General features: G+C 41.4%; 1 protein-coding gene across 3 annotated transcripts; it reads right to left on the reverse strand.

Annotated features, from left to right (window-relative positions):
• Positions 1 to 1916: 1916 nt before the first annotated feature.
• On the reverse strand, positions 1917 to 4081 carry LOC149359653 (uncharacterized). Of its 3 annotated transcripts, XM_089571793.1 has the most exons (5): positions 3911 to 4081; positions 3333 to 3372; positions 3186 to 3242; positions 2923 to 3073; positions 1917 to 2806 (listed from the first exon to the last, which is right to left on the reverse strand). In XM_089571793.1, the coding sequence occupies exons 1-5, from the start codon at positions 4057 to 4059 to the stop codon at positions 2778 to 2780; spliced, it is 426 nt and encodes a 141-aa protein (XP_089427919.1). In that variant the 5' UTR covers positions 4060 to 4081; the 3' UTR covers positions 1917 to 2777. The 3 variants fall into 3 exon arrangements, 1 of the variants encoding a protein (XP_089427919.1); XR_016288794.1 differs by lacking the exon at positions 3333 to 3372 and having other exon boundaries at positions 1917 to 3073; positions 3911 to 4076; XR_016288793.1 differs by lacking the exon at positions 3911 to 4081 and having other exon boundaries at positions 1917 to 2270; positions 2641 to 3073; positions 3186 to 3901.
• Between the last annotated feature and the right edge of the window lie 9133 nt (positions 4082 to 13214).

A 13214-nucleotide genomic window follows, 5' to 3' on the forward strand; every position in this document is an offset into this window, starting at 1 on the left:
AACTCAAGAAGTAGGGCACAACTTTTACTGCCCAAATTCCAAAAAAGAATAGTACCCAGAAACAAAATGGCATACAAAAATGTGGTAGGGGTTTGACGCGGTTGAACCGAGTAGACATGCAAAAACAGGTGTTCATTCTTCAATTGGAGATGACACCTAACCTCCTCCTTAAGGGTATGGCGTGATAGTTTTAGTGGGTTTATGCCCATGTATGTTGAATTGGTCATTCTCTACTTTACATTCGCCGCGGTGGCTCAGTGGTTACGGCGCTCGGCTGCTGACCCGAAAGACGCGGGTTCGATCCCAGCCGCGGCGGCCGAATTTCGATGAAGGCGAAGTTCTAAAGGCCCATGTGCTGTGCGATGTCAGTGCACGTTAAGGAACCCCAGGTGGTCGAAATTTCCGGAGCCCTTCACTACGGCGTCTCTGATAGCCTCAGTCGCTTTGGGACGTTAAACACCAATAAAACAAACAATAAAACAAAGTTGTTTTTTTGTTGTTGTTGTTCTAGCGCTGCCTGCTTTGTAGGGAGGCTGCGGGCTTCAGTCAAGTCGCTTGTTGTCAAGCGGCTTTTATCCGCAGTCTCCCCCATCATTGATGGAAATAAACAAGTTATTATTATTATTATTATTATTATTATAAACTGCGTCAAGTCCTTATAGAACTACCAGCGCAGTGATTAAGCGATGTGCCACTGCACTGGCAGGTGGCTGTTTTTTTCAGAGCCGTGGAGAATGTGCGGCCCATGTTGCTCTTCCTGGGCAAACCCAATCTTTAATTTAACTGCCACCTGCCAGGGAAAGTTGTGATGATGCCACACGGTTATGTGACCTATGTGGCATGATGCCCTCCCCCAGGTAGCACCGAAACATTGCGATAATGTTACATCTTTGTTACGCTCAAATGTTTTTTCAATGTCCTTAATGTCCTTTTTTTCTAATGTTTTTGTAATGTTACATATAAATGTTCGAATAACCTTCCCCAAACATTCATGAAACATGTAAACAACATAAATGAAACTTTCTCGAAAATGTACGTGAAGCAGCCCCGCACAAGCATGCAGGCCTGCCAGTGGTGACGGCACACAACTTGCAACACTTTGCAAGAACCAACAACAAGAGCGACACCTTCTCCACTACACTACAGCACAGCAACTCGTATTCACTCACCTCCAAAATGCCGCCGAGCTTATATACTCGCTACTGCGGGATGTCCCATGAGTGACAGTGGGGAATGGGTAATAACAAGTTTCGTGACAAAATAATGGGGCTCTTCATGTAATCTATGGCGAGTACTATCTAAGAGATGTTGTTACAAGGTACTGTTAGTTGAAAAACATCTTTACTCTAAGAACACTGAGAAAATGTCTAGAAATCCATGCTCAAAATATATTTGCAATGTTGTTTTATAGTTGCGGCTGTAACATTATAATAAAATTTAGAAGATTACATTAAAACAACGTTTGTTCAGAATGTGAAAATAACGTTTCCTATGTAACTTATAACATTATATGTTAATTTTTAATGTTAATGTAAAGTTACTATGCAACATCCCACGAAACACGAAAAGCGCTAATAGACGTCTAAAAAAAGTCTCGGAAGAAAAAGCTTGACATCTAAAAGAAGTTTCATCTAAGCAGTTTTTTAGACTTAGACGTCTACTAGCCCTCTATTAGCTCTGCTAACGCTACGCTTGTATACGGCTAGAAAACTTCTGAGGTAGAACTTTTTTAGAATTTTTTTAGACGTTCCTTTTTTTTCCGAAATGGGTGCCTGTAATATCTTACGCATTTCAAGACTGATTTTTAGTGCTGCCTTTAAACCCTCTAAAGCTTTAAAAATGTTAGTTCATTTTTCTGGTATACACTCAAAAATGAACTCAAAGCTGATTTGCAAAGACCCGAAAAATGAGCACACTTTTCAGTCACTGCATTACTCTTTATTGAATCCAGTGCATACACCCACACAAAAAAAGAAAGGGACCAGGAAATTAATGTTAGAAGCCATGGAGGAGGTAGCTTCACTGGTTTGGCTGACATTACAACGGTAAGCACTTGGATGGCGGGAAAGTGTCGAGCAGCAACCAATTGTTAAATCAAAAATTCATTCGGCCCCGGGCCTTGTTCACAACGGATGCGTTGATGATCAAGTTGCTGTGATGTGGACGGCAATGAAGAGATCGCTAGGTGTTCCAAACATCGCTTTTCTTGCAAGGAGGATGCCAACTAGACGGTATACAAGGGGAAGTCAAATCCAGCTCTGTTCAGCAGACTGCAGAAGTGAAAAATATTAGAGTAACCAAAAGCACAGTCAGTCAGGTGCATGTAGAATGGCCAATGAGGAGTCGGAAGCAAATAAGACCAGGAAATGGCAAGGAGTGACAGCACAGGCAATAAAACAAGCTAACCAAAAACATATATGCATATGATGTCACTGCAAGCGGCATTTCAGCAGAGTGCTACGGCTCACCATAAACTCAAGAAGTCAACCACTGTGGAGGCTTTTAAGAGAAGCAAAATTCAAACAGCGTGCATGGACACTGAAAGCCAAGCAGTCAATAGCAAATGCACTGCCTTACTGCGATGCACACTGTACTCACAGAACCTCCTAAGCTGCATCTCGCAAACAGGCTTTCTCTTACCTGAAAGAAGTGGCTGAATCAAAAGTGGTTGATGGTTGACATCTTGCACCGTCGCACGAAACCATAGAAGAGATGCTGCTGTCCTGGTAATACCTGCATCACTTCAGTATACACAAGAGATGCGTTAAATCTTGGACCTAACCTTGACAGCCACACAGGGGCACATCTGAAAGATAAGACAAATAAAAGTGCGTGTGTATAAGGCTCTTAACACTGCATTGCCAAACAAGCCCTTTCTAATCTGTACGATGAAGCTCAAACAGCGGGCAAGAGATTACTTACACCACTGCACAAGAAGCATTTGTCCAGATTCCCACCTCAGAACTGAAACAATCTCCAGACCAAGTCTTCTGAACAACCAAGTACAAGGTGCTGCAATTAATTTGCGTGAAACTAGACCAGGTCCTTGCTCCTCCGGCCAACAGTTGGGGTCCTAAAGGACAAACACATAATGGGGCTTGTGGAATGAACATTAGCAAACAGCCTAGACCTTTACAAGAAATCATGAAGTGAAAGAAAAGGTGTCAGCTGCAAAGCGTGCTTACCAAAACTTGAGAAGTTGAGCAGGCAAGGAGGTCCTCTGAAAACCACTGTTGAACAGCCTGTACCCAAAACGAAACGTACACAGTGAAGTAGGGACAACGCCAGCGTGCACGGTGCAATGGTTTTCCAAAAAATAAAAGCTGCCATGCCTGCAAAGAGCCGTAGTACTTCACTGCACTGTCAAACAGCCTGCACACATACAGAGCAGCACCACTGAGTAAACTACCTTTGTGCCGGGGCTCTCAATCGCAATGAAATAAAACCTTGACGCAGTTAAGATAACCACAGCCTTTTTAACGCGAGTTTCACTGACGGCAATCACAGCAAGGAGAATTGGAGCACACAGGTGGCCAGATGAGAGTCCTTGGCAAGAATAAAACCCTGCCAGAATGCAATAGAGCACAGACTTTAATCAATGTGTAGGAAAAAATTCGCGCCTTATCAACGTACGCTTAAACAAAGCTGGTTGGTGTGAAGCTTTGTCACGTTCACCTTGTCATCGCCTTGGTAAAGAAAGCAACTCGCATGCGATAGCAGCCTAGCTGTATCCACTTAACAAAAGCTCAAATACATGCAAATGCCCTGTTTTAATACATTCAACGCTGCGCTTTGGTATGTAAAACACTGACTGATACTGTTTTGTGATTTGTAAACCAAAGGTTCAATCAGGCGCGTTAGTGGCAAAGCCGACACTTTCACCACAGAAGAGAAATGGAAGGTTACTTACTTATGCGGAAAACGAGGCTCACATCTCAGTGCAACACTGGTAGTAAACGATACCGCAGAAAAAGGGGAAAATGCAAACTGCAGCGGCGTGAAGTGCCAACCAGCGCGGAAGAAAGTGCGCAGCGAAACGTACTGCAACGTGCGCAGCATCCGCTTCGCGCGCGTAGCTATCGCTAGCCTCTGCAACGCCAAATGACCAAATGAAGTACTAATTTCTAAACGTAAAAATAAACAAATCATCAAAGAACCAAAAAAAGAAATTGAATCTAATACTTTCATGTAAAACATAAGCACTGGCAGCTTCGACTAAGATTTTTTTCTGCTTTAAACGGTTAAAACCACTTTGGCAAACTATCCTGCATCGCCACCGTGCGGAGCGACACCAAGCAGCAAGCTGCGCCGTGACTCAAGAAAGATTGCCTCCAAGATACCACGAAAAGATAGCGCGCGGGTGATCTGCGCGATAAACCGCGCGAGCGAGCTCGGCGAAGGCGGCGGGAATGCGGCGAAGGCAGCGTGCGCTGCGCCTGTCAATCCGCGTGCTGCCGCCAGCTAGCCGAGGCGTAACAGAGGCGTTCGCAACATGCAGCAAATTTTTTCACTCGCGTAACTACCGTCGGCTTTCAGCCTTACGAGTGGCGGGTTAACTGCACTCGATGTGGAAGGTGATTCGGGCTCCGTAGGAGAAAACGCGCTTTCTGTGTTCGAATACAAAGAGCGGTCTTTGCACCGGCGCGCCTGCTCTTCGAAACGTCAAGCAGGAGAGCCATCTAATTTATGTGGCGTGATTTACAGCATGTTTAATCCACGGTGGCAACTCTCTGCTGATTGCTGGCGCATCTCCTTGACGTGGCCTCAAGTTACACGTGTTAGAAACAAGTCTAGAAAACATCTGACTACAGATGTTTCACAGAAGTTTCACAGCAAACGTCTGACTGCAGATGTTTAAGAGACGTCGCAGAGGAAACTTCTTCTTGTCGACATCTATGAGACGTTTGAACACAACGCAAGACGTTTGTAGACATTTGAAGCTGTTTCGAGACGTTCGTAAGACGTTTTGTGTTTCGTGGGATGTAACATACTCCAACTTACATAACATTTTTATAACACTATTCTAATGTTCGGTGCTACCTGGGCCTCCCATTGGCTACAGTTGGCACGGCGCTGCTCTGAATTGGCTGCAGCTTGCGCAACGCTCCTCTGAACTTACCCGAGCTTAGCCAAGTAAACTTGGGTTAGTTCGGAGCACATGACAACATGACAAGATTCTTGCTCTTGATTGGTACATCTGGAGTAGTGCTTTCGCACTAATATGTTTAGGTAAATTCAAGATATGTTGTGTGTGTACAGTTCATTTGTGAAAGCATTAAAAAGAACCACCAACATGGCATACTATTGGTTATGACAAGTAAACACATGTCTGAATTTGAAGTCGTGTGAAAAAGACCTCTCTGGTTTGAAAAATGTCAAATATTTTAAGAACAGCAAAATATGAGGCAAAAATTGCTTTCCAGATACAGTGAAGTAAGAGAAGGTAGGCTTAAAGAAACACGAAAGCACTCATTCATGTCTGGACTGTATTCTTTCATTGTTAAGCTTCTGTTATTTCTATAACTTAGCTTCCGCGTGCAGTGACTAATGTAGATTGCTGGTCAACCCACAGTGCACTATGGAATGCACTCGTATCAAATGCAGCCTTGACGTGCAAGGAGCATGCCATGATTGTGAGATTGGTGTTGTCATTTAGATACTGTTCTGTCTTTTGTTTTAAAGCCATCCCCTCCTTCACTATGTTCAGGGGGTTCTTCAAGCAAGTAGCCATTTGTAGCAAAAACATAAAGAATGCCATGCTTAGCCAGAGTGACCCCGTGAACTCCGCTTTTTGGTGACAGATGATACATGACGCATTAGGCATCGCTAACATTCAACAGCATGAGAGATACCATAAGCTTGGAAGCTGAGGATGATAATGAAGAGCTCGATGAAAACGGTTTCTTCAAAATTTCCATGATGTATTTCCATGATGTATATGAGATTCAAGATTAAGAGTTGCTCGAAGTAACATTGTGCATCAGAAAAGAGAAAGAACAGGAAGACAGCAAGGTTAATCAGAATAGAACCTACTTTGCTAACACGCATGGGAGGTGGGGAGGAAGCTTGCTTATATGCATCAGCACATTATGACCGCAGTTTTAAAGCATTAGTTGCAGCCTGTAGAAGTAACCATTTTCAGCGATATTGTTTTCTTGATGAAAACATGCAAATACTAGAGCCATCTTCCCGTCACCCTATCATCTTGGAGAGTGCACTTTGCACCATTCATGAAACATTTTGTTAATGTCATTTCATTGCTTGCAGCTTGTTTTGTAGCATTGCCTATAGCCGCACTCTTTTCTCCAATATGCCTCCTAGCCTAGAAAAGATGTAAAAATGGAACAAATAAAAGGAGGGAATAACACTTTGCACTCAGGTTGATGCAAGGAAGTGCAGCACACAGTCAGAGGCATTCGGACAGGTCACTTTGAGAAACAGTAAAACTGCCTTCTAAGCCTTGTGGGCTGATGTGTGATGGACACGACATCAAAGCATTATCTACTTAGAAGAACATCCAGTCATTTATCTCTACTCACAACCCCAGGAATCGGTGCATTACGAAAATTCGTCTTGTGTTACTAATGACATCTTATAATGGGCATTGCTGCAGACTAATCTTGACGACTACAAGGGGTTACGTTAAGCGCACCATGATAATCAGCATTCTGACCCTTTTGCATTTTTGAAATTTTGCAGATGCATCGCGAGGTGTTGGAACTGCAACCTTGGGTTTGAGCGCAATACCTCAGCCACCAAGACACCACAGCCGCCAATTTGTGCAGTGTCCCAAGTAAGTTGTGTGGTAAAATAAACTTTAAGCTTTTCTTTTAACAACTTGACTTGCCCCAAATTCTACTTCAGTCAAATAAAAGGTATAAATTATCACTTACAATGCTTGTCGCAAAACACATGCATTTCTACGGCCAATGAAGTAAATAATTCACTTTATAATATGGACACTTTTGTTCTTGAGCAACACTGTCCATAGAGCGGGTTGTCCGTAATAACGAATCACGAAGAAAAAAATATTCAGAAAGAAAAGCACGTTATCATTAGGGTCTGCTTCTGTGCACAGTGGTGGTGAGTGAAATTGAAATTACACTATTCTCGGAGACCCAAGCCCATTATCTTGGTAGACATTTTGCTTTAAATACTGTGGTGCAGCTTCATGCGCTTAGTGATCTGTATGTGGGATAAGCTTCATGGCTCGATGGCCTAATTCTAATACAACTGCTTACATCCCATGACTCAGTTGGCTGGCAGTTGCTGAACAGGCTTGCTATGTCGCACAAACTGCTGAGAGAGTTTTCTTCTCAGCCATTCATGCAATATGGCAAATGGTAAGGGGCGTTGACTTGCCAATGCTGCACTTTAAAGCACAAAACCTGTTAATGAAAGGACCTCAGTCAGTGAATTTTCAAGTTTTCGCTGCATTACTGTTGTGTTCTGCTCTCAAAATGTAAAAACTGAGACATCCGTTTGGGACGGTAGAGAATTTTTTTTCTCAACTGTCCATATTAACGCGACAAAAGTACATGGGCCCCAATGGGCTTTGCACATTTTCCCTCTGTCTATTGTCCGGACAGTGATTTTCCATGTTAACGAGGCATAAATGCATTGGAAAAGTTTGGACCCCAGAAAAATTGTCGATAATTCGAGTCTTCCGCATTAAGGTATGTCACCACCTTTGAAAAAGCGTTTTTTTTGGAAAAATGATATTTTTTCTTTTTTATTTTTTGGGAATCCCAAAACATTCAAAAATGTTTTGCAGCAAGAATAATGTTCGTATCTTATTTTGTTAAAAAGTTACAGCCAACTTTCGAACAGGTGGTGAACAGTTCTGAAACCGAAACTAATGTGGTTTGGTAACAGAAAATGATAACTCGGCAATAATCAGCGGTGTATATTGAAAATTTTTTGTTTTGTTTTAGTCTGATATGTAAAAGATTACTCAAAGGCAATTTTTAAGGCTTCTTTTGCTTTTTAAACATTGCTTTAAATTTCCGCAAGGGGGATGCATGAGGCTACAAGCGTCTGAGTTGTTTGCTTCGCGCTATCGCTTTGAATGCTACCGAATTCGTCCTTCAGTGATGGCAACAAAAGTACAGCAGATATTTTGAGGGAAGCAGGCATCGAATCTGGCCACCACACTCTCCTAGCATGTTGCACCAGTGACCATTACCATGTGATGAAGGCCCAACGTCAATCAACGGGTGAGGCAAAACATCTCCGCAAAAAAAGACGGGCAGCAACAAATGCCAAAATAGAGCTCACATCAGCTAAGGAGGGCCCTAGCTATGAACCTGAAGGATTTTAACTTCCTAGGGCACGATGATCTTCTTTCTACAAGGATTGAAAAACTTTAATCTTGTTTTTCTCAAAACTTTATTTCTTGCACTTTCGTGTTGCGCAAACAGTCATAACTTCGAAATAAGTAAATATTTTTCAATGAAACTTTGCACGCTCTTTCCTTTGTTATTAGCCTGTGCAATGAACTAGGAGAAATTAAATCGAATGGTGAGTTTTGATATAATCATGTTTTATGTCAAGGAATGCAGGCAAAAATGACACAATTTTTTGTTTTCTTTGGCATTTTTGCTATAACTTTTTTCCCAATTATCAGATAGCAAAGATCCTAGTTGGTTGCACAGTATGGTTAGTTGGCTAAGTCTGTGCCAAAAAGTATAAAATTCCTGCTCTCCATTCGCTAGTTATGAATGTTTGCATAACAACCAAGTTTGGGCATTTTTTTGTGAATAATTAATACCAGCATGGCTTTTTTCACTCTTTCTTCCTTTTGAATATCATATAAAACGGTGCTTTATAACGTAAATGTGAAATAAAAATTTAATACTCAAAATTAAAAAATTTTTTGAAAAAGGTGGTGACATACCTTAACGGGGGTCATATTAACGAGGCACAACTGTATTGTATATATGCATGTATGTATATCCTGTATTTATGCTCCACAGATTATTGACATACGCATGTTGTATATATGCTGCTTTTTCTGATGCAGGAGGGATCAGATACAGTTATCAGGCCAGTTATCTTTGCATATGAGTCAAACTGCTAATAGCCTCTCCACAGCATTGACAATAAGACACTTTTTCTTCCAGTTATTTTTCAGCGTGACTAAACTTAGCAAAAAGATTGGCTATATAATGCAGGCCAAGGTATGACCACACATTGCAAATTTTTAAGATAAGCCATGGGCATAACGGAAAGTAGCTAGGCCAGTTGGTACATGACTACACTACTGGCTGAAAGAGCACATGAAAAACAGGACACACGCAAGAGTGCTTGTGTCTGTTGTTGTCTTTCTTAGCTTTCTTCTTTTTAGAGAAGTGCTCTCAGAAAGCTAATGCTTTGTATTGATTGCCTAAACTTATGTCCTCTTAGCACAGGACAGGTAATTTGTCATTCATTGTTTTTATTGTGCATAAACTGCTGTTTTCTAGTGTGGGGTAAAGGAACGTCATCAAACACAGCAAAACTCACAAGAATTCAAAACAAAAAAATTCGAATTATTACGATTAATACTTCGGTTTCTGTGAGCTGGCTCATTCTAGTTACAAGCGCATATTTGCACAAGGTGACACAGACAAGAAACGCGTCATATGTGTGAGTTGCCTTTAGGCAAGTACGTACTTTTAAGAATTATTACAAATGCTCAACTGGACTATCCAGCACATCTTTTATTCGGAAGGAGTAGTCATGGAGAACTCATGTAAATATTAGCTTTGTAAAATGTTAAGGAATGAAAGGAGAAAGAAGCGTTAGTCTCCTAACTATTCTGGCACGCTTGCAATAAGTATGCACAATTAGGCTATGAGATATCCTAAGCATTGGCTAGCTATCACATCACAACCAAACTAATTAGGGGGATCAAATGTTACAACTAACCATGCCAAATATACTAAATCATTTTTGCAAAAAGATGGTTACTGAATGTGTCTTTCAGAGGTACAGATTACAGAGAAATTTATTCTGTAATTATTATACATGTGGCTTACATGCACAGTTTTTATGAAATTTCCTTTACTTGACATGATTAGAATATGCAATTTGCACATGCAAAATATAAGTAACGGAAAATTTACTTATACTTTTGATGACCATGGTGCTGCGTTTCAAATTATTCAAGTAATATATGCTGTACATGTCTGTTTAACACCACTATACGGTGCTTCATTTCTTCAATGCTACTGTATAAAATAATCTGTCAGTGTTGAAAGTATGCATGTCAATCTGCCTATGTTAATCTATGTAAACTATATCTATAATTAAGCTGCAAAACATAATGTTCACAGCAGAGTGATGCAAAGATGATGCAAAAACTGTTGCTGTACTATTGCAATCAAAAGTTTGCAGGACACGTGGGCTCAGAAAAGAGTAATGTAGTCCTGCCTCACCACCCTGTCATGTGGTGTTGTAATCAGTGGATAGAGCACGCACATCTCGTGATGGCTTGACACCTTTCAGGCGACTGGATTACATGACTTTTGCCGAAGCAAATTTTTTCGCACTTTATCGTCCCATAAACTTTTGATTGCTATAGTACATGTAGCAAAGCACAGTGCCTCATGGACTCCCATGTTCATGAGGTTCTTTAGAGGTCATAAAGGCATAGAGACCCAATTACCCTTTCATCCCTGGCGAAAATTTTTCCCAGCCCAACTGGTTTATGTAACAATTTCCAGTTGGTACCAGTTGGAACCAACAGGGTTCCAGTTGGTTCCAACTGGAACCAGCTGGAAATTGTTTTATAAATCAGTTGGGCTGGGAAAGATTTTCACCAGGGATGATATATCTGCTGAAAATGTGAAACCTTGTGCGTTAACGGAGTAAAAATTAATATGGAGGCAAGACACCCCTCACTTTCTTATTCTTTTTTTCTTGTCTTAAATAATGTTGACAAAAAGAGAGTGCTAGATACTAAATACGAGCCACATCAGGAAACATCATCCTCACCATGCATGCAAGGTTGAAGGAAACGCTCAGCAAATTTTTGGTATAGCCCGGCAAATTCTGCCCCTCAGTTCCCCAGTGCCATCGCTGCTGTTCATATTTGTATTCCATTCAAAGTGGTGATGGAGCAATGCATGCTTCAAAGGTGACCGGTGCAATATCCTTCCGGGTAGTGTTTACAAACAGCACGTCATCTATAGTGAGAATTGAACAGAATTAAAGCCTCCATGAGGCAAATAAAATATTTTCTTGCAGAATGGCACACTGCACATAAAATTGAGGAGCACGTGATCCGGATGACCCATCTGACGACGGTCGTCAGATTTTCATACATGACCAACATTCTTTAAAATAATACAAATTTGCTGGAATTAAAGATAATATGCTGTTTGAAGGCTCTTGAAAATGGGTACTGGTTGAAAGCAGCTCACTCGATTCTCTGCTGTTCTCATTTACTATACCTCCTGACTTTATTTCAGTCTGCTTTTTACCCTTACCGTCCCTTTTATTTCCACCGGCTGCAGATGAGGTGTCCAAGAAACAAGTGGCAGTTTCTATGGCTGCAATACATTATCTTCCTCTGCGTTATTCTTTTTTGTTATAAACCACTACCACCATCAACATAATTTTTAATTTTCAAAGCCATAAAGGTTTAACAAAAAAATAACTGCTTTAAACTAGGATGATCAAGTTATTGGGCAAATAAAAGCGTATCTTGCGTATATCCAAAGTGTTGTGTTTGGCACCTGCTTCCATAAAACAGTCCGCCTATTCAACTCTTGTCCATCCTAAACTTGAATATTCATGCTCAATCTGGGACCCCCGACAAATTAACCTAGCCAAAACCCTTGAGTACGTCCAGAGCCATGCGATAAGATTCGTACATTCTGATTATTCATATCATACGAGTGTAACAGCATTGAAAACAAAAGCTAACCTCCCCAGCCTTGAATCATGTCGAAAAATAGCCAGACTGCCTTTTCCACAGGTTTTATAATTCGCATTTGAGTCATTCCGTTATCACCCCTGCACACCGCCTTTCACTTCGCATCAGTCATCCAAAAGCTGTTCATACACCTCGAGCATCCACTTCTGCGCACCTGAAATCATTCTTCACCCAGACCGCAAGAGATTGGAACGACCTGCCCGCCGAAGCTTTCATCCATCCTGGCCTGAAATCCTTCAAATCATTCATCACTGATTTATATAAATGATATGTATACCCACCCCTCATGTAATGCCCCTAATGGGCCTTTGAGGTACTAATAAATAAAAAACAAAGAAACTTTCTTCACAGTATCAGCAAGCCTATGCTCCAAACCGCTTTAATAACCACTGCAGTATACAAGCCGGCCAATTGTTCCGCCTCTTTCTGTTGAATTAAATTTTCTTTGGTACCTCTGTTCCTCGTGTACTGTGTGTGCCAGGAAGGCTGTACTGTGACCTTCCCGACTACTTTCATCCAGACTTTCTGTCTCCAATGCATTCAGACTTCTGTCCATATTACTTGTTTCGTGGTTTCATATGCATTACCTGCATCACATATCGCAAACCTGTCTTCGTGCCTGCGGGCTGCCTATATATGCTGTGCTGTTAACCACAGTCCTTTTCTTTTCTCCTCTAAAATGCCTACAGTTGTTTGCCAGTTGCAGTGTGTTCATATTAGCTTAGTATCAAGCAAGGAAGAATGTTCAGTTACTTGGCCAGCATATTGTATCCTGCAATTCTGTGCTCTTGTCATTCATTATCTTTTATTCAGAAGTTAAATTCTCTCCTATAATCACATCTCTAGCTACTCACTGGTCCACAATCACTCTTTTCTACTGCTGTGTTTTGACCTTGCAGTGTATTTTTTCTTGTGCCCTTTTGTCATTCCAGTTGTTTCTGTTTGCCTTGTCTCTTTTATGCCATACTTTTCCGTGTTCCTTGTTTTTGTGCGGTGCGTTTCTGACTGTTTTCCAGTTTTAAACTCGTCAGTTGGAATATCAATAGTTCGCAGTTCCTCGCCCACAATGTAAGCAATTGCACCTGTGGTGAGTGACCAACCCGCAAGCGCTCGATGCTTCCGTGAGCTCGGTCAATTCTGTGTTCTGCGCCAAATAAAACTGTGCTCTATTTTATTGTGTCATAATGCACAATGTCAACCAGTGTTGTGCAGTTGTTGGGGTGGTTGCAGCTGCTAGCTGGGGCTGGAGGGAACTGATTGCCATTGTGAGGCTGGTTTTATGCTGTCACAAGCA

Source organism: Amblyomma mixtum, chromosome 2 (genome assembly GCF_055824585.1).
Source record: "Amblyomma mixtum isolate Tamu chromosome 2, ASM5582458v1, whole genome shotgun sequence".
Taxonomy (NCBI): Eukaryota; Metazoa; Arthropoda; class Arachnida; order Ixodida; family Ixodidae; genus Amblyomma; species Amblyomma mixtum.